Raw genomic sequence first — 25413 nt, 5'->3', positions numbered from 1 at the left:
AATGCCTACCGTTCACTGATTTTGATAGAAAAATCAACATTTGTGTTATTTCAAAGTGCCTTTTTGTTGATCAATGAGGTCATTTTCAGTCATGGTGCAATATTTTTTTTTTTTTACTTCTTATTGGTATCAAATGATGTTTTTAAAAAAATTACTTTTATTGGAACCTAAGATTAAACAAAGCCAAACTTAAAATGGTTACCCCAAAAGATTTGTTATAGGACTTTAAATATTTTGCTGTAGATTTAACTAGATCAAAATGTGTTCATATATTTCAGAAAATATCTACTTAGATTTTGTGTGTGTTATTTTAAATTCTCATTAAATTTTAAGTGCTCATCACAGAGCACCGCGGGAAAATTTTTTACTAGTAAATGTCGTTTATATGACTAAACCGGCATCAATCCTCGGACCTCCGATATTAAAGTAAGAACTCTAAGTACTGCCATAGCTGCTATTATATTTATTATATATAATAAATTCTTTCCTTTAAGACACATATCTCTAAAAATCACATAATTTAGTTTTTTTTTAAATACATTTTCAAGGTTTAGAGTCTACAGTAAGGTAATTCTAATTATTAGAGATATTGGAAAGGTTTTGAATTATTAACTCACAGCCAGTAGCGAGGGAGCAGGCGTTGTAACTGACTCCTTGTATCCATTCTTCGTCTTTTTAAATGGCTTTTTCCAAGAGTTTTTCATTTGGAGAAGGTTCTGAAGTTTTTCCTCGCTCTTCGCACGCTCTACATTATCTTGAATGAGTTTTACTGCACGTTCTGATGAGTCGTTAACAACTTCGACAGATTTTACGAAGCTTTGAAACTCATTGTATCCTGGAAATTCTTTCCAAAAAATCTGAGGGAGTTTCATCCATAGACATTTTTCAGAAGTATGACCTAGGATATCAAAAATTAACCAGGAATCTGGCGAAATATATGATTCAAGACCTGGTGGTTGATCTATATTAAACAAAAAACTGCTATCAGAAAGGATTTTAGTTTTGGTTCTAACCGTTCCTACATTTTTAATGCCACTCCGTTGGGTTGAATAAAGAACTTTTGCCATCTTTTCCATTTCGATGTAGTGATCTTTATTAGAACATGCTAGCGCCAGCACCACGGTTGATGGATCCAAATACCACATATGGTTTCGCCATGATTTTAATACCACTTCTGCAGCAGGCTCATACGCATTGTAATGGCACATCTGCCAATAGTTTCGTTGATCCTAAGAGTGTGAGTTAAAAATAATGCAATACAGATAGTAAGTAAGGTTGATAATGACACGTCTAACATCTAATGTAATAAGTGTCATTTATTTATGTCATTATTCTAAAACAATTTAGTTGGTATTTTTTTGAAACAAATTATTCTTAAATTATGAGACTAATATAAAAATATTTAGGAAATTAAGTTTTACTTCAAAAGCTGCAGAATCAGAAAACTCGCAGGTCAAAAACCACGATGCCCAGAAAAGAGAAATATATTCAGCCATTCTGTTGATCTCTTTAACAATTTCATCACTCAGAAAAAAAACCTGTCTGATCTTAGGGAGAAGCAAATTGAACTTCATATAGTACAATGCCTTTGCCATGAACCTGGCGTGTGAAATAGCTCCGGTTTTGTGAATTTTATACCTAACTGTCTGATCTTCTTCAAGGAACATAACTACAAGCTCTGCCAGTTCACAATAATCTTTGCGCTTCTCAAAAGTCTAAATGTATATAATTTACAACTTAATTAAAAACTTTTATGTTTCTTCTTTCTATTTTTATAGTTGGTATATATATTTGGTATAAAGTTGTTTTAAAGTAATATATTTCTTTGTTTTAACCTTACCTGACTATTTCTTAACTTGTTTTTATCTATCAGGTCCTTGCAAGTTTTTAGCGCCAATAGAGCCTGCTTCTCCAACCAGGTACCCTTAACATTCTGGTGATTAAATTTCAACAGCATCTTCTCGTTGTTTGCATCAATACCATGCCAGTTCTGCTTTAGAGATTTAAATAGTTGATTCTCTGGTCCAACAGATTTGTTTACTGCAACTTCATTGCAAAAGTGTTTTATATGGAGCTCTCCTACATGATGGCGGCAGGTTAACAAGAGCAATGGTCGGCCATGAAAATTAGCTAATCTTGCACAAGCTCCTTTTAAATAGCCAGTGTTTGAAGCAGTGGTATCAAAACAAACTCCGTGGATGAACTGCCCTAGATCAAAAGAATCTAATAGATTTTGAATTGCTGTGAACTGAGCCTCACCACTGCCGTGTTCCAACCCTGGAGCGCCTAACAGATGGGACTGATTGTCATGCCTTATAAGCACACAAGTTCGGTCTTTTGTCTCATCTATGCTACCCGTATAATCTTTGATAATTTTGCTATCAAAATGCACAATGATGGGTTTGCCGCTCGTCTTAACCATACTGGTTATGTTTGCTCTAAGAACACCAGCATCATTTCTTATTATTGTATCAAAAATCCTGTGAGTTGAGCTGTGGGATAATGTTACATTTTCTATATCTCCACCGGCATTGCAAAGAAAAGAAGAGATAAGTGCTGTTGCCTGGTTAGTAGATATTCCCATCCCAATAGCAGTTCTGGCAGTTTTTGAAAAAATGTCTTTTGGTATCTTTAGAGTCATATTTTTTACTGTCTTCTTCTTTGATGCGTTACCAATCTTAAAATCATCTTCGGAACATGTATCATTAGAGTCATCAGTAATCATTTCACTTTCAGAGGAAAATCCGGAGAAATCATGGAAAGTTTTTTTTACTATACCAGAGGTTTTAGAGTTATTTCTTGATGCAGATCTATTACTAACATCTACAAACCGACCGTCCAACGCTCCAATCACCATCTTTCTGCAACTTAGCTGGTCCCGTATGAAGGTTAAATCTTCAATCTTATCTGCTTCCAGTCTTAGCCTATCAGTCTTTAAACTACGTTCAAGAAGCGTAATGTCTTCTCCAGCCCAAAATAATCCTTTAAATTTAATTTTATTAGGTAAGAACAAGAAAAAGTAAACTATTTACTTCACAATAAATTAGCTTAGTACTGGCTGTTTGACTAGAAAATCTTAACATTTAATATTTATCCCCTACCTGTCATTGATTTCTCAAATTTATTTCTTGTCTCAAGATAACCAATTCCAATTTTTTTCTGGGATTTCTTCAATGCTATGTACTTTTCTACATACTTCTTGACATGATACATCATCCTTTTGTCACTGATGACTTTGAAGCCAGTTTTTCTCCAAGGAATTAAGATTCCGGAAAGGATACAACTGACATTGCAAAATTCATTGTTTGTTATGCATTTTAATCTATGAAGAACTTCCGTAAATTAAAAACATAACTTATTAAATTATCTTTACTATATTTGACATAAAACATGAAATAATGTTCTTATCTATTGATTTCTAAAGCTAAAAGCTTACTTGAAAGTTTTGGACATTAAAGGACAAGCGACGAGATCCTTCAGTGCTTTCTTTGGAGATTGTTCTCTTAAAAATAAGTAGCGTTGGATAACGTGAATCCTTAGGGGCAGCTGGTTTGTTTCCATTCTATCCAGAGTGACGTTAACTAGGAACATGTTCTTGCGACTCGATCTTCTTTTTTTAAACCCCTTCTTGGGACAGGGATACACCTCAGATACTTTTGTTGTCATAGCTAGCTTTAAAACAAAATTTCATAATGTTACTCATTGATCATAATGTTAATCACTATAAACATTTTCATAATTTGTATGAAGTTTAAAATTTTTTAAAAGTTTATTTAAAATATTATAAATGTTTAAATAACCTAATTCATTTAACTATAATTATAAAATATAACATGCATTATTATGTTATGTTGTTATAATAAACTTACTTGAGGTGGTAATATTAGATTTTTTAAAATTAAAAATTGTTAAGTAGCTCGATAAAAAAATTGTTTTCTTAACTGCGCTTTTTTTAAATATTACCCGATTTTTGCGTTTCTAAAGTACCACCTGGTAACAAATATGATAAAAATAAAAATGCGCACAATCGGTATGGATAAAAAACCTTCCATTCTTTGTATTGAGGCAGTTAAATTGTTAAAGGTTAATAAATTTCTATTCGCGCTGATCATTTGAAACTGCCCATAAAAACTCAAAAAATGTAAAAAAGTTAAACTTTAAACGAATGGCGCGAGAATAAATACTAATCCAGAAAAAAAAAAAAAAAAATTCATTAACAAACCAATATCTTAGGAACATTTTTGAGACACTCCGTGAAATAAAATTCGTTCATGAGGGTCAAAATGGGATGGCCTACAGTATATATAGAATTACTTTAGACATTGTAAAGAGTATTTAAATTTTGTTACACTATTTAATGGCTAGTTGGTATAAAATTTATCTGTTTATATGCAAAATGTAATAGACGAAAACTAAAAAAAGTCATTAGAAATATTTATAAATTGTATTTATAAAAAATAAAATAAAAAGTTAAAAATATATATTAAAAAAGAATGGATTCACGCGTTTGGATTTATGCGTATCTGCAAATATATGTGTGTATGCTGCTTTTGGAGATGAACCATTCCTTCGGCAATGGCGTTTTTGTCAGTAGAAGCGTTAGCGCACTAACTCAGTATGTTTTTAACTGTTTCCAAAATGTATTAGACAAAAACTACCTCATTAAAAATATTTGAAAGAAATATAAAATAAGAAATGCAACAAACGTCTTCTTCACGTTTTCAACCAAAAGATTGCCAAGCTATTATTTTCATTCGTATAGTAAAATGACTTTTTGATGTGAAAATTCATTTTACAATGAGAATAAGGTTAAACTAAAAATATTTGTCATTTGTGTACTTGTGATCAATATTTTTATTTCCTAAATACTGCTTAGTAAAGTGCATATTAGTCACTAAAAACGATTGAATTAAGAATGTAGTGCTTTGAAAAAATGTTTCTATTAATAACGCTTTAACGTAATATAAAGTAAACATCTTTTCTGGAACTTGCCATGGCAAGTTCCACTATTACACTATAATAACACTGCAGTGTTATTATCTTTTCTTCTTTGACTACTTTGTTTCTAACAGTTTTGTCTTTCTCCAGTGTTCTGCTAAAATGCAAGTACTTCTATTTATAGCGTTAATGTTTCTCAAAACTTGTGGTGTCATAAATGTGTAATATTGGCCGAATGCTATCGAATTCTTCAAAAACATCTTGTTGCGCTTTTGTTGCACCTGCTGGATAAGATTTGAGAAGGTCTGGTGATTTTTTAAGATTAGTATTATCTAGTTCTGCACCTGAATAAAAACGAAACATCACAATTAAAGTATATATAAAAAGTCATAACTAATATTATTATTATTACTATTATTACAAGGGATTTCTCGACGTTAAGCAGCTAAAGCAGGAACTCCAGACTTTACCATAACTAATGCTGGTTTTAGAATATCTACAAATTTTGAAGGCTTATAGATAACATCAAAGAAAATTTTGCGATTGAATAGACAGTTTTCATTGACTTATAACCCTGCACATATGTTTGATTGCGAGCAATAGTTTATTTTTAGAAGCAAAGAAAACCATTGTACATCCGCATATACGTTCCCATCAAAGAAGAATTAGCCTGCAGTTTTTTTGCGTATTTATAATCAAACTTTTGCACTTCTTCGGAAGTGAGGTCATTAGTAATATTGAAATTAGAAACAACCATTTAAAAATATAATTACAACAAAGATTGAAAAAAATTTTAAGAATTGCCAAAAAAACTTTTGTATAATTCATAGAAATTCGATTACTTTGTAACCAATTTTAGTGAGTTAATGATAATAGAGTTTATATTTTTAATACTTTAAAGTTTGTAAACTAGATATAAGTGTAAATAAAATTGTTTCTAATTTGTTTTTTTTATTAACAATTTTGATTTGTTAGTATATACAGCGAGAATGTATGCATGAAGTTATGTATTTATGTCAAAAAGATGTTGTTGGAGATTCCCTTGCAACTATGTGGAAAAAGAGACTGATAACTTGAATGAAAGTTAGTTAAGGTAAAAAATTAAATATGTTGCATAGGTGCTACGTAAGTACTTCTATTAATTCTCAAAAAAATATTAAATTACTTATCAAATTAAAGTTTTGAAACATATTTTGCCTAGTATTTGAATTAACTTTATCAGTCTCTGCAAATTTATTTCTATTAATTACAACAAGTCAACGATTGGCTTCTTTAAAGTACAGATTGTGTAGTATTTGGTTTGAATATATCATGCTTGTTTTTAGTTTTTATGCAAACTCTCAGCAAATTCATATGAGGTTAAATTTAAACGAAATAAAGTTTATAAGTTATAAGTTTAAGTAAACTAGACCGTCAGCGTTAGTGATGAGCGGGTAGTGTTGGATTATGAGTAATGATTGATTTAGAGTTTTTATTGGCTAGGCTAAGGTTTGTATTAACGCGGTCAAGATTTAAAGTTGCTTTGAGTTAGTGGTAGAAAAGACAAACGTAGTAAAAGGTACTTTACGACCATCAAAAAATGATTGTATTAAGGTCCTAAAATATTTATAACAGACGCCTCTGGGAAAAGTAGAAGAATAAGGCGGCAGCTTTGAACATTGTTTAAACTTTTTATTAAAAAAAAAGTTCATTTTTTAATTTTTTCAAATTTTTTTTCTGAACAATAATAAAATAATGATTTGTTTAAAGATGCCCCAACCTTGGGTAGCTTTGAAATCGCATGGGGCAGTTTTGAAAATTACTGGTAAATAAAAATAACTCTAATACTTTATAAAATAAAAATAACTTTAATACTTTATATTAATAAAATTAGTATAAAGTATTAAAGTGCAAAAACAGGTATAATATATGACAATGAGAATTTGTATGCAGCAAAACTGAATAATATTTTATATACAACTAGTTATTTAAGAAAAAATCTGAGTTATTTTTGATTATCGGTAATTTTCAAAACTGCCCCATGCGATTTCAAAGCTACCCAAGGTTGGGGCAGGTTTGAACAAATCATTATTTTAATATTATTCAGAAAGATATTTCAGAAAGATGTAATATTATTAAGCACAGTACCACTGTGGGTTAGCACGCTAATTTGAAGGTTTTTTTTTGGCCGGGGCTTCACTTTCTGATAATTTTTAATTATGCGAGAAACCGTAACATCATAATAACGTGCAACTACAAACGTTATAATAAGTCATTAGCATACAATGATTAAAGCGCTTGAGGTATTTTTGGCTCAAGATAAGAGTTAAATTTCACACCCGCAATCTTTGTTGTCAATTCTGTAGTTAAAAAAAAAATTAATCACCAAAAATGAAGTCAAAAAAAGATATAGAATTGCTCTCAAATAGACATTTATTCGCTAAGGGATCGTCCATATATTACGCAACGCTAAATTTATTTAAAAAACAGAAGTAGGGGATCCTAAGCTCTTTTACCCGGTAATTTTCATTAAACTTAACGTGTTACTTTTATTTTTTAAATACAAGTTGGCATAAGTGTGAAATGCTAGTTCGCTCTAATGTTCGCACTTATGCACTTGTTTTCAAATTCTTTTGGCGCACTTATGCCAGTTTTTGCAACTGCTTCGCACTTATGCCAGATTGTACTTATGCCAATATTTGCAAATTCTTTTGGCGCACTTATGCCAATTCGCATTTATGCCAGTTTGCACATATGCCAGTTTTTGCAACTGCTTCTCACTTACGTCAGTTCGCACTTATAAAGTTTGCACTTGTTCAGCTTTTCAGTATGTATATTTATCATGTTGTTTTTTAATGCAAAGTATTGTATCATGTTGTGTTGTTTTTTAATGCAAAGTATTGTATTTGTATTATAATGATTTGTTTGAAACATTGTTTTTTTAAATTATTATTTACAATATTTATTTTTGCCTTATAATTTATTAGTTGTTTAATTTAAAATATTTTAGTTCTTAAGAAGCTTGGTGGCTGTAACATTAGTAGCATCAAGCGTAATGGATGTAAAGTTGGTTGAGAAAAATGATTCGCTATTTTAACAAACAAAATATTGAATTTGAAGTTTCATTTGCAGAAGTAGTTATTCCAGTTCTTTTTGCCAAAGTTTAGATGGAGTTTCTCTTTTCGAGAGAAGAAAAGTCGTTATAACTATTCTAAAAATATTAGGAGCATATTTTAAATAATTAATAAATTATTTTTAAACAATACAGTTAACATAACAGGTAATTACTGTTATCTTAGGGTTTCCAACATAATGGTAATATAACTCTTTAGTTATGTTACAGTTAGTTTCTTAGTTTTTGTATTTTATAACGGATAAGATAGGGTGTTCTGACTTTGAGCAAAAGATATATATGAGCCCCTGAGATGCATAGTGGTATAAGTCACTCGTATCTAGTTTTGAGATATAGAGGCATTTAATAGACATCATATCATAAATCATCAAACTGTTTTAGAGGAAGTAAATAAAAATAGCATCATTATTGATATCATTAGACTTATACCACTCTGCCAGGTAATAAAATAAACAAAATGCTAACCATTGGTGGCAATAACTCAAAATATGGAAAAAAGTGACTTGTACCACTATGCATCTCATGGGCTCATATATACACTCAATTCTCTTTTTATGCGGGTTTTTTTATGCGGTTTTGAAATAATGCGGTGTAACAGAAATTTTTTTTTATCAATTATTTTTTTTCAACTTTTAGTGCGTAATTGATAATTCGTTTGAAAACAAAGCATGCTTTGAAATTCTTTTCATATTTTGTATGTGTAAATTGTAATGTTCTATGCAGCTATTTATTTCTATTAGTATTAGTAGAAATCTAAACTCTAACAAAAAGGTTTTACTTCAACATAAGTTTTTTCGAAAGAATTGTAAGTTTTTCTAGAATTTTTTTCTCTAAATTCCATTGTTTTTGTTGATTTTAGAAAAATGTGTGATAATAATAACAAAAAACAAAAACAGAGGAGTGCATTTTCATTAGAAAATAAATTTATAATTTTGGATCGTTTGGCAAAAGGAGAAGGATCTACAGCCATAGGTAAACATTTTAATTTGGGCGAATCTATAGTTAGAGCAATAAAAAAAATGAAGTGGCAACAAGAAAATCTGTCATTTCTGGTACAAATTTGAGTGCTAAAATTTCATCATACTCAAGAGACACCCTAATAGAAAAAACAGAAAAGGCGCTTGCAATTTGGATTAAAGATTTAACTCAAAAAAGAATTCCAATAGATGGGCATTTAATTAAACAGAAAGCTCTTCGATTTTACAAGCAGCTGAAGGAATCGGAGCCATCTACATCTTCAGATGGGAATAATGCACAATTTTCGGCCAGCATAGGATGGCTTACTGGTTTTTTAAAAAGATATTCTTTTCATAAGCTGAAGATAAAAGATGAAATCGCTTCTGCCGACAAAGAAGCTGCTAGAAAATATCCTGAAAAACTAGCCAAAATTATCGAAGATGGCGGATATTGTGCCGATCAAATTTTTAACGCAGAAGAAACTGGATTATTTTGCAAAAAAATGCCAACCCGTACCTACATTGCAAAGTCCGAAAAAACTGCAAGTGGTTTTAAAGCTGCAAAAAAGATCAAGTTACTTTTTTGCTTTGCAGTAATGCATTGGAGAATGTTGAAACCGCTGCTTGTAAATCAATCTTTGAAACCACGTGCATTGAAAGGAAAAGATTTAAAAAAACTGCCCGTACATTAGATGGCAAACAAGAAGGCCTGGGTGACAACTGCTATTTTCACTGAATGGTTCGATAAATGCATTGTACCAGAAGTCAAAAAATACATGAAAGAGAAGCGTCTCGAATTTAAAATCCTAATAATTCTTGATAATGCACCTGGTCATGCAAATTTAGAATATCTAAACATAGAACTAGCTTTTTTCCCTTCAAATACAACCGGCCTTATTCAACTATTAGATCAGGGAATTATTTCCACCTTTAAGAAGTATTATGTAAAGTTCACTTTTCAATTCATTCTTGATAAACTTGAAAAAAGAACCAACCACAGTTACTAAAGTTTGAAAAAAATTTAATATTTTGGACTGTATAAACCATTCTGCCTTAGCAATTGCTGAAATAAGCAAATTTAATTCGAGAAGGTCTCCAACTTTCCAGTAAATTAGAACATTATTTCCTTGTGAATGACAACAATTCAGAACGCGCCTTGAAATTTCAACGTGAGCTGAAATTTTGTATGTCTGGCTACCGAGAACTTCACAAAGAATTAGGCAAATCATCAAAGGGTCTGATTACCGACTATCTTGTCAAAGAAAAAAAACCAGCAGAAATTTCTCATGGTACATTAGCATGCAGATCTGACGAGGTCATTATATCTTCTAGTGATGAAAGTGATTTTTAAAGATGTCTAAGGAGCACTAATTTGAGTTGTATTCTATAAACCCACACTACCCCGTTTAGTGGGGTAATTTGGGCCTATGTTTCATTTTCATCTTTTTTCAATGATTTATACCAACTTATACTAAAATATAACTGAAGTCATTAAGTACGTATTCTATTTAAATTATTTGACCAAAAGTTTACAATAATAATACTTTATTAGATGTTTTAAACGCCAAAAAAAACTTTACTCGTTCAAAGCGCTAAATTAGAAAAGCAAAATGAATATTTTTTTCTATCTCTGTAAAATAATTTTCAAAGAATGCAGGGCATTCTTGTGGTTCTATGTCCCTAGTTTTTTTTTAAGAATCGTTTTAATATATAGAATAAATCATAATCTAATTCTCCAAATTGAATATATGACATTCAAATTTAAAAGCCGAAGTACTTATTGTTGTTTTACGTTAGAGTCGTATTGTAAAACGAGTTCAACTTATTAATATATTATAATAGTATTATTATACAAATAAGCAATAAACACAAAGAGATCGTAGATCACAGCTAGTTGTAGAAGAGTTGCTCGAGTCCGTTGTTGTTTGATAAGTTACTCCAAGAGAGCGAGGCTTCGATAGACACGTTATTTATACAAATACCCAAGGGGGACATTGGAGACAAGGAGGACAGGGGGATCTGGTATTTGGAGTTTTTATTGATCTTTCCAAGGCCTTTAATGCAGTCGATCGCAGTATTTTTCTTTCCAAGCTAAAATATTACGGCATAATAGGCTCAACTTTTAAGTGGATTCAAAGGTACTTGTCTAACAGAAAGCAATTTGTATTACTATAAAAGTCAGGAGCCTTTGATATTACGTGTGTAGTTCCTCAGGGTTCAATCCTAGGTCCATTATTGTTTTTAATATATATTAACGATATGCTTAAAGCTTCCCAAAATATATCTACAATTATGTATGCTGACGATACAAATTTATTTTTTAATCATCCTGATGCAAAGACTTTGTTTGAAACTATGAATATTGAACTCAAAAACTTCAACCTCTGGTTCATAGCAAATAAATTATCCCTAAATTGTGAAAAAACTAGCTTTACTCTTTTTCATTAAAAAAAAAAAAATCGATTATTCTTTCGTTAAAGCTGTCTAAACTGTTTATTAATAAAAATAAAATTAAACGTGAAAAATACACAAAAATAAAAAGACACAAAATTTTTGGGAGTACTTTTTGATGAAAATTTGTCATGGAGAAACCATATTGGTCTTCTTGAAATAAAGGTGTCCTCTGTAATAGGTATAAATCAATGTACAACTGTATAAGTCAAGACCTTTTCTTGATAGTAAGTTACGTAATATGCTTTACTTTAGCCTTGTACATGGTCAGCTTTTTACGCAAATATTGTATGGGCCAGCACCCATAAAAACAAGTTGCTGAAATTGTAAAGTCTGCAAAGCCATGCATGCAAAGCAATTAATTACTTAAATAGGCTAGTAAACCCGGCCCCAGTGATGAAAAGCATGATATTTCTAGATATTGAGAAACTTAACACATTACAAATATTAATTTTTATGTAAAAGTATAAAAACAATCTTTTTTTACCTTATGTGTTTTAATATTTTTTTTGTTTTCAATTTTTTACATTAAAAAAGAAATGAGTTTTGCGTTGTTGAATTTTTATTTTACTTTAAAAATTAAAGTTATTTCTTTTTTTTAATGAGTGACTAAAGAGGCTCTATGAAAAGGTTGTGATGATAAACGCATCATCCTTACACTGCAAACCTTTAAAACCGTTAAAACCGTTACACTGCAATATCCACTATTTTAATTGAAAGCATGATATCATTACATCTTTAATGATCATCTAAAGGAATCCATAGCAACACTTAAGAAAAATTGAGTCCAGAAACATAGTCAGACTTCTGATTTATACTAATTTTCATTTCAAAAATATTTATTGTTGTATAAGCATTACATTCTTTACGGTACTAAGCACATCGATATATAGACCCACATTACCCAACCCCAAAAATGTAGTTTATTTCAAAAGAAAGCTATGCCTCACATTTCGTCTTAAAGCTAAATGAACCTAATTATCTGGTCATTTTTTTTACCTGATAAATTATTTTCTATGTGATATACTCCATTTTTAATACCTTTTTTCTGAAGTTTAAGGTTTTCGATAAAAATCTCTCTTTAAATGTTTGCACCTTTTTGAATAAAAATGTACCGAAGAATTTGCCTAGTAGGCTGATAATTAAAATTTAGAGAGCTCTTTTAACCACCTGTAACATACAGTAATAAAAAGTTTCTACCTAAATTTTTTCTTCTGAAAAACTGATAAATGTTGATTAGACCCATATTACCCCTTAGACCCACATTACCCCACCCTGCCCTAAAAATTTTTATGTTTGGTGTATAAACCATTTATTTTTAAAAAATAATTGATTTTTTTTTTATAGTGCACATCCAATAATGCACCTGAGTGACAGTCATAATGACTATCTACTTGCTCCTGAACATCAAATTTTCCAGAATAAAGATTTAGTGAGTAATTAATGAACAAAAACAAGTTAGAAGTCTATATCACTCAGTACTTATCACTCAGTATGTAAAATTAGTTCCAAACCTGCGATATAAATAATACAACATCGTGCATTATCACTACCTGAAGCTGTATCAATTGCTTTGAATGAATAAAACTAATAAATGTTAAAAGTTTGTGGAAAATGATCTTGTTGTGACGGAGTGTGAGTTATATTTAGAAATTTGACTTCATCTTTATGCTTTATACCTATTAATTTTGTTTGCTCATTATTGAGCGCTACCATCACGGAAGAAAGTGAACTCACCCACTCAAACAAATTCTCCGAAGTACAAACCACTGCCATGGTCTTAATGCATCTTAATCCTAATCTTAATGAATCTTAATGCATTAAGATTCACTACCATTAAGATCTCTTGAGCGTACTGCAGGTCGAATAGCGGTTCTGCTAAAATATAATTTAAACTTTCAACAGCTCCTGGTTTGCAACTGTTTTAAGCCACACCTTGTCAACTCTAAAAGCCAAGTGGTGACATGAAATCGCGGGAAGCAATCTAGTCTTTGACAAGTTGCAGATCCGTTCACGTACTATGTAAGTGAAAGGATCTGCAACTTCTACCGCGGTCTTGTTAGTATGCGGTTTTGCTTCTTTATAGCGGCAGGCTACCTACACAACTGTTAGAGAGTATTTGCATGTACGCTCACCAACTTAATCCTCCCTGCTGGACAACGTTTTGGTATGTAGACAGGAGTGAGTAAGTAATTTTGCCAAATAGCCAGCTTTCTTAACCATTTGCTAGCAACCTTTTTAAACATCGTGATGTCGCTAGCTTTTTAATAGCAGAGAGGTCACGCCAAACAACCTTTTGAACTGTATTATACCAATAATAGTTTCCTATTCATTATAAGTATGATCTAAAATTATATTATCATTTATATAAATTATACAAGTTGCGGAAAAAATTATCATGCACTCTGTAGGCATTAGTGAGCTACCCATGACTAGTCTTACTCAAGTAAAACTTTCCCACGATGGTGGATGCGTTCTAATTACTTGGTGACTGGGACTATGGTTTAACCCAAAATGAATTTGTATGTGGCTTCCTTAAACGCGAAGATCAATTACACTTATTCAAAAATGGCAAGCCTGGTAAAGACTGGTTTTATGCCTCTATGAAAAAATGATCATAAGAAATTTCAACAAGAAAAGCGGATAACTTAGCATCTAAAAGAGCCGCTTCTTGTACGCCAGAATTAATTGATCGTTATTTTGAATGCGTTGCCAAGCAATATAAACAAACTGATATAACTTCTGGGTCGCATATTTGGAATTGTGATGAAACAGATTTTTGGGTGATTAAGGCAAAGCAACCGTAGTGTGTTGAAAAGGGACAAGACGTGCATTTAAACTTGCTGGCAACAATGAAAAAATCCATTATACTGTAAACAATTACTACAATGCTGATGGGCATTTTGCACCACCATTTGTGACATACATAGCCAAAAGAAACTTTTGTCCTGACTGGGCAAGAGTTGGTCCAGTTGACACCAAATTTTCAATTTTAAAATTAGGTTGGATGGAACATGATACGTTTATTGAATGGCTGAAAGAAGTACTTACACCCAAAACTGAGCAAATTGGTGGTATTCATATTTTAGTATTAAATGGGCATACAACTCACATAGCATTGGAAGCGGTATTGCTGTGCAAAAAACACATTATAAACTTAATTTGTTTACCAGAGTATTCTTCACATATTCTACAACCATTGGGTAGAGGTGTCTATTGTCATATCAAATAAGCATGGAAAGAAAAATTATTACAAAGTATTACAAAGACTCAAAATGTAAGAATTTAGATAAACAGAATTTTCCACCGTTGCTCAAACTGCTGTACGAGAGTGGTAAATGTTTTACACGCTTGCATGCAATCGCAGGTTTCCAGTACACTGGCTTATTTCCACTTAATAAAAACAACGTAAATCATAAGGCGTTAGCAATTACACAAACCTTTAATCTACCTTCATCAACTTTAGCAACCTCCGCACCACCTACACCATCTTGCTCAGATACAGTTTCATCATCTTCAACAGCCGCCGCAGCACCTACTCCAACTACACACCAATTACCATCTTTCTCAACTGCACCAGCTTCAAGTTTTGATAGATATCAAGCATGTGTTTAGCGTTGCAAAAACAGTATCGAGATGGAGTTGAAGAAGTTTTTTCAAGCAAGAAATCAATCGCATATTAAGAAATCGAAGCAGTGCAACATGTCAAAACTTGGCGGAAAATGTATTACTAAAGAAAATGTGATCAAGTTTCTCAAACAAAAAGATGAAGAAAAAGCAGCTAAGGAAGCCGTGAAAGTTGCTAAATTTAACGCAAAGCGTGGACTCTCTATGCCAATTACTCAAATGCCTGAGCATACCAATGCTGAGCAACCTTAGCAAAACATTAATGAAGAACAAGTACCAGCAGCCAAACGATTAAAAGTTGCAAAATGTCAAAAGTGTAGAGTACAATTACATACAGAAATGTTGTAATGCGAAAATTTGATGTGTCGGGAACGGTTGTGCAAAGAAACATTTTAATCAAAGAAATTGTAGTTGGAACTTAATTTTTTGCTGCAAAAAATGTAAATACTTTAATATAGTTTCCTAAGCATAAGTTGTGTTAAAAAAAATAATTAAAAAATGTTTTTTTTTCAAGTGTACGGATTTATCAGAGTGTCACTTAAAACCGCACAATTTTTTTTTCTTTACGTTTAACATTTTCGATAATTTTATTATTTTTTTTTAACATATATGTTATCTTATGTAGTTTTATATTACCTATCTAATGAAAAAAAAAAAAAAGAAAAAGCAAAAATGAAAAATAAAAAAGTTATTTAATTTTTATTGATAAGTGTGCGGTTTAACCTGGTTTTACTCTCTATATTTTTAATATAAAATAATTTTAAAAAGTTTTATTAATTAAACGTAAAATTAAAACGTCTAATTAATTTTTCGATTTAGGAACATTATTCATGTATTGGAATTTTATGAGGTTTGTAAATTACTAGCGGCTTTTGATGACAATATCTAATGAGTCTTTTGTAAATTTCTGCGCTTTTTTTTCCTTTAATACTTGTATATTCGTTTTATTTTGTGTAAAAAAACCCTATTTAACCAACAGTTAAAAGAATAAAAAACCTCATCACATCATTTTCTTAAATTTTATTCTTTTGGATAAAACTTTTTTCGTTTTCTCTAGAGTTATTGTTTACGGACTTATGTCCTTTTTAAACCACTGATTCAATCGTAATTCAACTACAATAAAGTAAAAGACCAATCACACATTAAGTCAATAATATAATAAAGTTTTAATACATTATAGATTTAGTTAGTTCCTGACAATATTTACTGACAAACCCAAAAGTTATCACTTTTTTCAATTTAGAGTGAAAAAATTAAAAAAAAATTTATAAAAATTTTTTTATAACAGCAATTAATTTTGATGCTTTATATATAAATCATGTTATATATAACACACTAAGATTATTTACTGAATTAGAAATTACTGAAGCATATCTAAATCTAGTTCATTCTCAAATATATTTGATCATCGGTTATATTCGAAAACCCGGCTGTTTTGTTTTGCAACCGGATTCCTTATATTTCAGTTAACTCGAAACTGTTTTAGCTTGTGTACGATTAGATTTAATCGATAAGAATGAACTGAGCGTTAACCGAAAATATTTTTCGGGACCTTTCCGGCAATATTTATGTAAATTTTTAATAGTCACTTTTTACGGTAAAAGTATAATTTAATGAAATAGAGGCAATTGCGCCTTCCCACAATTCACTTACCATACATTCGAACTAAAAGTACATCAAGGTCGCATTTGCAACAATGGCTGCTCAAACTACTGATCAGCAGAATGCCCTTAAAGACGCTATGGCTCGTGCCAAACAGGTGAATGCTTAAGATAAATCTTGAAAGAGACTTTGCATTTTGTTTTTGTAGTCTAAATTAAAATAAAGGACCCTTTTATCGAAATATCAACGTTGATATCACTAGCCACTGCGTTCTTGATATGCACGTGTAAATTCTGATCAAATCGTTTTAGTCATAGTGCCAATTCTATTTTTATCAATTGTTATATTATAAAATATATAACATAAGTAACTACGTATTGCACTAATGTAAAGCATGGCTCAGAGCTGAATTAAATATCTTTCTCACCAAAACTTATCTTACAATAACTTGCATGTTTTTGTTTTTACAAATCTTGCTATTTCTTACAAAAATCATCTTACAGCAATAGCTAAAACTCTTAAAATATAATCTTTTTTTACTTAAATGTTCCTGCAAGTAATTAATGTTCATAAGATAGTTGGATATTTATTTAGTTATCCTCAGTTCTTAAGACTAATTAAGTTTAATTAAAATTAACAATCATTTTCCTTGCTGTTTTGCTCAACAATTACACAAAAATAAAATAAATAAAAATTAAACTTATGTAATCATAAACTAAATATTTTTTTATAGTCTAAACTCATGTGGAATTCCTATTTACATAATTCTTTTTTTTCCCAACATTTTTTAGTTATTAAATTTGTATTTTATTGCCATGTGTTTTGTGTTTAAAATGAAAAAATATAATTCCCTTGTTTTACTTTAAAAAAATAAATATCTGCTTTTAAAATAGTTACTAACATTTTCAGTAGCTTTGGTAATAAAAAAAGTAGGTGTTAATTTGGTTTTATTATACCTTTTTTATTTATCTATCGATTTTTATTTTGATATTTAGATGCTAAAATGCTGTAATGTGATACTCAAAGCAGATATATTTATTATATAATCTTAAAATATTTTATACTCATAACAATTATTTATCCAGCATCAAAATTATGTTAATATAATTTGATACTGAATAAATTAGTTACTAGAGAGGTCTCCACTGACGAGAGTGCAACATGCAAAAAAATGAAATTTTTTCAGGCCATTCAACTGTAAAATTACCTATTTTAAATTAAACTAAAATTATGATAATTATTTAAGTAATATGTATAAATGTTGACACATGTATATATGTATATATATATTTATATATATATATATATATATTTATATATATATATATATATATATATATATATTTATATATATATATATATATATATATATATATATACATACATACATACATACATACATATACATATATATGTTGTGAATGGTTATGGCTTTAAAATAATCTTATAGCCCATATCAATATTTTATTACTGACAATTCTTTGTTGTAGTTTATATATATATATATATATATATATATATATATATATATATATATACACATATATTTGTGTTTGTATATATATTTATATATATGTATATATATAATTTCTTTATAAATATTATAATGGTAATGTGTTATTGTTAAGGCTTAAATTATTTACAGATTTAAATTGTTAAGTTTTTAAATATTTATAACAGTTGTTCTCTCACAGTTTTAAGCTAAGCAAAGAAACAAAGAAAATTCTTAAGGAAGTAATTAAATGCATAATTACTAAATATTGTTAATACTTTTTTTTTTTAATTTTTATTAACCTCCCCAAGGCTTAGAAGGCCACTATTGTCGAGGAGGGTTCTTTAGTTGTGGTTACAATCCTTTTTCAGCTTTATAACTCTAAAACACGAACCTTGACAAACAAGGTTGCTGTGCGGACAAAAATATTGAACACTAGAGATGTGGTGGGGTTTTAACTTTAAACTTCTTGCTTATGAGGCAAGTGTTCTACCACTACACCACTACCATATAAATTTAAAGTGATCTTAAAGATTGACAAGTTGTGTTTAATAAAATTTTGCACCACTTCCTCATGTGTAAAGAAGTGTGCTGTCAATTTTAAAATATATAAAATTTTATTTTTAAAGTTGCCCCAAAGAAAGATTTTTAAATTTTAAAATATATAAAATTTTATTTTTAAAGATTGCCGCTAAGTTGCAACAACAACAATCATCTGGAACTCCTCTTGATAACTATTTGGAGTATGGTAAGTTATCAGTGTTCAAAACTTTTTCTCGTCTTTCTTTTGCTGTTTTAAAATCTTTTATAACAAATGTACACTATATTAAACTAATTTCAAATTATACGGAATCTTAAAACTCAAAATATACTTTTATTTTGATATATAAACGCATCAGTAAAAATGGGAATTTCAGCTATAAAAAATTTTTTAGTATTTTTAGTAAAATGTAATAAATCTCTTAAAGGGACCCCAAGGTGCCAAGACGAGTTGTGTTTATATTAAAGAGAATAATAAAAAGATGTTTTGGGCAGAATTTTTTCAAGTAAAACAAAATAATAAAGGTATACCAAGAAAAACAAGCTTTATTGTTTTACTCAAAACTTGCTGTCTCCATGTTAGCCAATCTCTCATAGTCTTTAAAATATATGCTGCAATCTACAGACTTTATAATTTATTCAAGCGTCTTTAATTCCAAAGAGTTTTAGTAAATGACGTCATTGTATTTATCAAATTATAGATTTTTTTATTATTATTAAAGATTACTAAAGAATTTGTTTAGTTACTTATTATATAAGAGTTTTTTTCATCAAAAACTACTGTAGAATTTCTTTAGTTATTTTACTTTTAATTTTTGTGAAGTTTGCATTTAAAATATAAATAAAATATTTCAGATATTTTAAGCTTGTCTGTTGCTATAAATTATTTTTGTGTTATATTTATCACTATATATAATGTTATATTATATAATCAAGAACAAATAAGAGCCGTATTGTGTTATAAAAAGTTTTCACTTGACAAAGTTAAAAATCTAGAGTAATCCTTGATTAAGAAAATCTTCTTTAGATATGTATAAGTAATTAACTTAGTAAGTCAAAACGTATTTGGAAGAAAAACATACTTTTTATTCTTTAAAATGAGTTTTGTTTTGGATTTAATGTTTTAATTACTATTTATAAAACTATGGTTTTAAGCACTTTTTATTTCTTATTGTTCATTCATGCATGTTAACTTATTAATTAAAAAGCTCATTATGTTCAGTTCTATATTGATATATGATTTGTTATGCTTTTAAAGAGATTTACTAATTGAATGTTAATTAGTTGTCAATGTTAGGCTATCCAAATTTTATTCAAAATATCTACGTAAAGACTTTTGTTTAAGCGGCTGGTAGTGAAAGAGTTAATCTTATTATTTTTAATTAACAGCATTTATTTGCTTATCTTTTCATTGGGTTCAAGTATTCTCGAAATTCTTATTTAATCATGCAAGAATATATTTAATGAAATTTATTCTGTAAAATATGCATTGCTTATTTCATTTTATTTTTAAAATTGAACAATTATTGGTCAAGATTGTAAAAAAGTGTAGCATCAAATAAATTTGAAAATTGAAATTGTTTAATGAAAACCTTTTTATTGTCAATATTGATAGTACTTTGATTTGTAATTTTAAGGGACAGGTTTTAATCTAAAATACTTGCCAAATACGATATAAATTGGGAATTATTAAATATAATATGTTTTTAACACGTGTGCACACATGTGCTGCAACACATAAACAATTTTAATCGCCATCTGTCTTGAATTATTGTCATAAAACATTAGTTATTGCTTTAATTAATAAAAAGCTGTCTGTAAATTTGTTAAGTGTAAAATCTATAAATATTTTAAAATTTTAAGAATTTAGCAAATATCTCTAATAAATGATGTCGTTTACCAAAATTCTTTATTAATTAAAAATTAAGAATTTGTAAAATGTTATTTCGATAGGAGAACAAAGACATCATAGTGATAAACAGCTTAAATAAACTAGAAAAAAAAGTTCATCTTAAGGTGATCAATGTCTTTTTTGAATATTTATTATATTTAAGAGAATATTTATTTTAACATAAAAATCTTAATTTTATTTGGTTCTCGCGCTTTATAAAAAACATTCTTTTGTTTAGCTTCCTATAAAATTTATATGAAAGTCATACGATTGATAATAAACACTTTTTTAATTAACAAATAAAACATAAACAAATAATATTGATTCAAAAGAAAAGAAATTCGACAATGGCGTCATTTACTAAAACTCTTTGGAATTAAATGCGCTTGAATAAATTATAAAGATTGCGGCGAGATTGGCTAACATGGAGACGGCAAGCTCGAGTAAAACAACAAAGTTTGTTTTTCTTGGTATACCTTTATTATTTTGTTTTACTTAAAAAAATTCTTCCCAAACATTTTTTTATCATTCTATTTGATATGAACACAACTTGTCTCAACACTTTAGGATCCCTTTAACCCTTCATTAGTTGAATATTAAAAAACTTATTTTAAAAATTATTTAAATGTTTTATAATTAAAACTATTAAATATTCCAAAAAAAAACAACTTAATTTGTTACCATATTGCAAAATTCTACAACAAAGGTAATGAAAAAGGTAAAAGATAAAGGTTTGTATATTTTGTTTAAATAGAATAAAAAACTATACATAGCACTTGATAAATATAACTCTTCTACATCTATATTTTTTCAATCTTAAAGATATCCCCAAGTGCCAAGACAAGTTGTGTTCATATCATAGATAAACATTAGGAAATAAGTTAAAAGTTAATTAAACTTTTCAAAAACAAATTATTGAATGAGATATTTACAAAAAACTTCTTAATTTTTAACTCCATTTTGTTTTTCACAAAGGAAAGTTCCAGCTCTTTGACTATTTTTATTTTTTAAATCTAGTCTGATTAATGCGCTTATATTTGTTGTCGGTAAATATGTTTTATTATTATACTTTTGTTAATATCTCATTTAATAATTTGTTTTGGAAAGTTTTATTAACTTTAAACTTATTTTTTAATTTTTATCTATGATATGAACACAACATGTTTCGGCACTTGGGAATCCCTTTAAAGTAATTATTATGTTGAGAAATTAGTTTAGCTTAATAAGGAATTTTAGATGGCAATTGAACTATGTAAAAAAAATAAGAAACTTTTTTTATTTGACTTTTAAAGGAGCAATGTGAAAAAAAAGAAAACCCAAAAAGAGAACCCAAGTTTAGATATTTAAAAAACTCTGACTCTAAAGTGCTTTCTTATGAAAGTTCTGAAAAGTTATTTCCACCTGTCAACATAAAAGTAAAATGCACATGGTACAATATTCTCGACTGTAACCCATTAACATTAACCCATTACTTGCGGGAATTTTTGTTTTATGGTTTTTCTGGCCATTCTCTATTATGGTTTTTCTAGCCAATTATTTAATAAATCATTGGATACATCACAAGTTAGCAAGGGCACTTAAGCTTTACAACTGCCCTTAATTAAAAGGTTATTTTTTAACTTTATGATGGTCTTCCAACTGGTTAAGTGCTCAAGGCTTTTCTTGACGTTGTAGGTACATATGCAATATTGCTTGCAAACTTAAGAAGCTTATTCTGTTACTTTTCATCGCATCTCATTATCTTCATCATCATCACTATCATTATTAACATCAATATTACCATCATGATGACAGCGTTGAAAATTACGGCCCGTTAACAGTCAATGACCACCCATAATGACTTAAATTGCTATTTTGACATCCCAAAATGAATTCTTTCCTGTCATGTTTGACTGGTTGAAAAAAATCAGAGTTTCGAAAAACAATATTTTACAAATAATCATATAATTTGGAAATGCATATACTAAAATTTCATAAATTTATTTAAATTTTAAAAAAGTATTAAAAATAGTTTACGATACGCTACTTTAATTTGCTTCGTTGACAAATAGCGTTATATACATGTAATTTTTTTTTTTTTTTTGCTCACTTATTTAGATTACTTTCATTTTACTGGTGGTAAAAACTTTTTTTTCATGAATGATTGAAGTTTTTATTTATTTTATTACTTAAATAAAAATATTTAATATATTATTTGCATAATAATTTAAAAATATATAATAATTGCTGTATTTAACTAAGAATTTTTATATGTAGCCAGAGCCTATTCTAGGGAAAAAGTTTGGGTGGCGGTACCCCCTTGTTCCGGCAAACTTTAGCAGAAAATCGGCGGTTTTTTTTTGTGGAAAAAACATTAGCGTAAAAAGCGTTTAAAAAAAAAAGGTTTTTAATTTGGGCAGTGCCCAAATACAATTAATGCTATAGAAAATGGTCTAGAATAGCCCCTGGTAGCTGAGAATAATTTTCTTTTCAACTGTACTTTGTTTATTTATTTATTTTTTTCATTCAATTTTTTCATTTTTTTTTTTCGTAGCTTTTTCTCGCTAATGCAAAATATTGCAATGTTTTTTTCTTTCTAATATCAAATTGTAATAAACTTATCAAACATCAACCTATCTTAATGGAGGCAAATAAAAAGAGACAAACAAAACTTACAATTTTCAACATTTTATAAAACAATTTTTTTAGTATTAATGATTCAGTTTAAATTTTTTTTAATTTTTTATAAAGTTTGTTTTGATATTTAAGAAAAAAATTCATTAAATCGCATTGATATTAGCAAACTTTTTTTTTAATTGAATGAAAATCTGTGTGTTGGAGTTATTTTAAACTAATAACATTTAGAGGTAATTTGAATGTTAGTTACGTGCAAGTTAAAATTAAAAAAATCCATTGATTATATTTAAAGTTTTTGTGTGTATAAGTTTCGTTATGAGAACTAATACTGAGATAAAAATTTAAACAGAAAAAAATAAAATGTGTTAGCCAGTCAAATTGACTGCTTATTTTCCACTATGTAATGATAATGATTATCACTATTATCATCTTTCAGAAATGATTCTATGGGGAAAGAGGTGTTATGCCCCTCTTCCCCAAAGTAGACAGTATCTAAGTTATGGTCAGTTTTTTTTTAGGAATATAGTCGCGTAGTCTTGTATTTATCACATTTATAGCTTGCCCCTCCCACTCATTTTATTTCTAATATTGCCACTGTCATTATATCATTATCGTTGTCATCATCATCAAGCTAGTATAATGAGGTAATAATAGAAATACTCTAAATAACATATTATAAACAATAAATTATATAATCAAAAAATACTGTCACTAATGTTCAATATTGCCAAGCAGCAACAATTATAATTGCCCTTGTGTTATCTTATTTCACCTATATATGCAGAACCTAGTTTTTACACATTTAAAACAGCTAAACAATGGTAATAAAATAAAGATGATAAAAGAGAACAGTTTTAATTAATTATCAAGTAGGTAAAACTTACCCAAAAGAATGGTAAATATGCCTTATTTTCCATTAGCACAAAAGTCGTAACATTTACTTTAGTATTAAAAACAAAGCTAGTTTGTAAAAATATTAAATTGATATTAAATAAAACAAGAATCAATTAAAAGATTTTGTTGCAATATAGCAACAGTTAACAATAAAGGGTTAAAAATCAAACGCTTTTTAAATAAGTTATTTAGGCATCTGTAAAAAGGCATAATTAAAAACTTTAAGGTAATAGATGTTAATCATGTTTAACTCTTAATCTTTAAATATAAAAGAAACATGCTTATAAATTACAAAAACAAAACCTGTGTACCCTGTTTTTTTTTTGTTTTTTTTTAAATGTTTTTAGTTATATTCTTCAATATACGAAAAATCTAAATGGTAAAACAACTATCTTTTACCCAACTTTGATTCTAAAGTTGGGTATGAAAAAATAGTTGTTTTTGCTTATTTATTATCTTAGTTCTTATTTGAAAAATCATTTTTTTCATAAAACGTAACATAATATTTGTTTGCTTTCTTATAAATTTACCGTTGCTTTTTAATTATTTTATTAACTGTTAATAAATTTTTTCTTATTTATTTTGTGAACTCTTTTTAATAGTGTTTTTAAACAATAAAGAGTTTTATCAGTTTTATCAATAACATAACGTGATCATATTTTATTTTTATAAATTAAACAAATGTCATTAAAACTTTACGTTATTGAATTGAAAATAAACTTAAAATAAAATATCTTATTAGTAAAATATTTACATTAAAATAAATTGTGCATTTTTTAAACTATTATGACAAAAATTAATTTATATATTTAAAAGGAATATTATTATAAACTTGAAACACTTTATTTTCTTTAACTAACTTTTAACAGCAGCAAAAAAATTATTAAACAAACTGTTTCTTTAACAAAAAATCTATTAGTTTACAATTACAGTTAAATGCTTTCACTTACGGCTTTATTTCTTTTAAATAAATGTCACATAAACGATATCAAAAGATAATTTAACTATTCTAAAAGATAAAAGTTTTTGCGTAATGCAAAACTGCTGAATGCATAGGGAAATCGCCTTTTCGCAAGCAAAATGCGGGCTGCATAACACTTCATAACAAGGCCTGAGAAATAATTTAAAAAATTGTTTCTAAAGCTTTTTACATTTTTATAATTATTATAAATTATTTTCAAATATTTTATAATAATTATAAAAATATAGTCATAAATTTTTTTTGTATTTTTTGTAACTTTGTAATTCTTAGGGTGGAATGCAAGAAGCAAACTTGAGTGAAGTTCAACTTGAG

At 28.6% G+C, this 25413-nt stretch overlaps 4 protein-coding genes across 14 annotated transcripts in view; 3 read left to right on the top strand and 1 right to left on the bottom strand.

Annotated features, from left to right (window-relative positions):
- Window positions 1–445: 445 nt before the first annotated feature.
- LOC136076843 (uncharacterized) lies at window positions 446–3939 on the bottom strand. Its single transcript, XM_065790439.1, has 6 exons — window positions 3870–3939; window positions 3437–3672; window positions 3102–3322; window positions 1841–2982; window positions 1422–1715; window positions 446–1229 (listed from the first exon to the last, which is right to left on the bottom strand). The coding sequence occupies exons 2-6, from the start codon at window positions 3664–3666 to the stop codon at window positions 609–611; spliced, it is 2508 nt and encodes an 835-aa protein (XP_065646511.1). The 5' UTR covers window positions 3667–3672; window positions 3870–3939; the 3' UTR covers window positions 446–608.
- Window positions 3940–8913: 4974 nt separating this feature from the next.
- On the top strand, window positions 8914–9698 carry LOC136075968 (tigger transposable element-derived protein 1-like). Its single transcript, XM_065789420.1, has 2 exons — window positions 8914–9022; window positions 9076–9698. The coding sequence occupies exons 1-2, from the start codon at window positions 8914–8916 to the stop codon at window positions 9696–9698; spliced, it is 732 nt and encodes a 243-aa protein (XP_065645492.1).
- LOC136075967 (tigger transposable element-derived protein 1-like) lies at window positions 9699–14264 on the top strand. The gene is made up of 3 exons (XM_065789419.1): window positions 9699–9943; window positions 12805–12893; window positions 14080–14264. The coding sequence occupies exons 1-3, from the start codon at window positions 9699–9701 to the stop codon at window positions 14262–14264; spliced, it is 519 nt and encodes a 172-aa protein (XP_065645491.1).
- Window positions 14265–16552: 2288 nt separating this feature from the next.
- LOC100213921 (far upstream element-binding protein 3) overlaps window positions 16553–25413 on the top strand; it is a 36164-nt gene continuing 27303 nt past the window's right edge. For 7 of the 11 annotated variants that reach the window (XM_065790435.1, XM_065790429.1, XM_065790434.1 and 4 more), the window contains exons 1-2: window positions 16685–16843; window positions 18863–18926. In XM_065790435.1, coding sequence (XP_065646507.1) covers window positions 16781–16843; window positions 18863–18926 — 127 coding nt within the window. In that variant the 5' untranslated portion in view covers window positions 16685–16780. Of the gene's footprint in view, window positions 16844–18862; window positions 18927–25413 lie in introns of all 11 variants that reach the window. The other 4 variants (XM_065790431.1, XM_065790430.1, XM_065790426.1 and 1 more) reach the window with 2 other exon arrangements.

The sequence above is a fragment of the Hydra vulgaris genome, chromosome 02 (genome assembly GCF_038396675.1).
Source record: "Hydra vulgaris chromosome 02, alternate assembly HydraT2T_AEP".
Lineage (NCBI taxonomy): Eukaryota > Metazoa > Cnidaria > Hydrozoa > Anthoathecata > Hydridae > Hydra > Hydra vulgaris.
Note: the sequence above shows the minus strand (reverse complement) of the source record. Positions and strands in the feature narration are given on the sequence as shown.

Coding starts and splice junctions, on each gene's coding strand:
- LOC136076843 (XM_065790439.1), bottom strand. CDS start 3,666: ATGACAACAAAAGTATCTGAGGTGTATCCCTGTCCCAAGAAGGGGTTT. Junction 2,983..3,101: donor ATTTGAGAAATCAATGACAG/GTAGGGGATAAA, acceptor TTAAATTTAAAG/GATTATTTTGGGCTGGAGAA. Junction 1,716..1,840: donor ACAAGTTAAGAAATAGTCAG/GTAAGGTTAAAA, acceptor ATATACATTTAG/ACTTTTGAGAAGCGCAAAGA.
- LOC136075967 (XM_065789419.1), top strand. CDS start 9,699: ATGGCAAACAAGAAGGCCTGGGTGACAACTGCTATTTTCACTGAATGG. Junction 9,944..12,804: donor ATTATTTCCACCTTTAAGAA/GTATTATGTAAA, acceptor TTTTTTTTATAG/TGCACATCCAATAATGCACC. Junction 12,894..14,079: donor CCAGAATAAAGATTTAGTGA/GTAATTAATGAA, acceptor AATGATCATAAG/AAATTTCAACAAGAAAAGCG.
- LOC136075968 (XM_065789420.1), top strand. CDS start 8,914: ATGTGTGATAATAATAACAAAAAACAAAAACAGAGGAGTGCATTTTCA. Junction 9,023..9,075: donor AGAAGGATCTACAGCCATAG/GTAAACATTTTA, acceptor AAAAAAATGAAG/TGGCAACAAGAAAATCTGTC.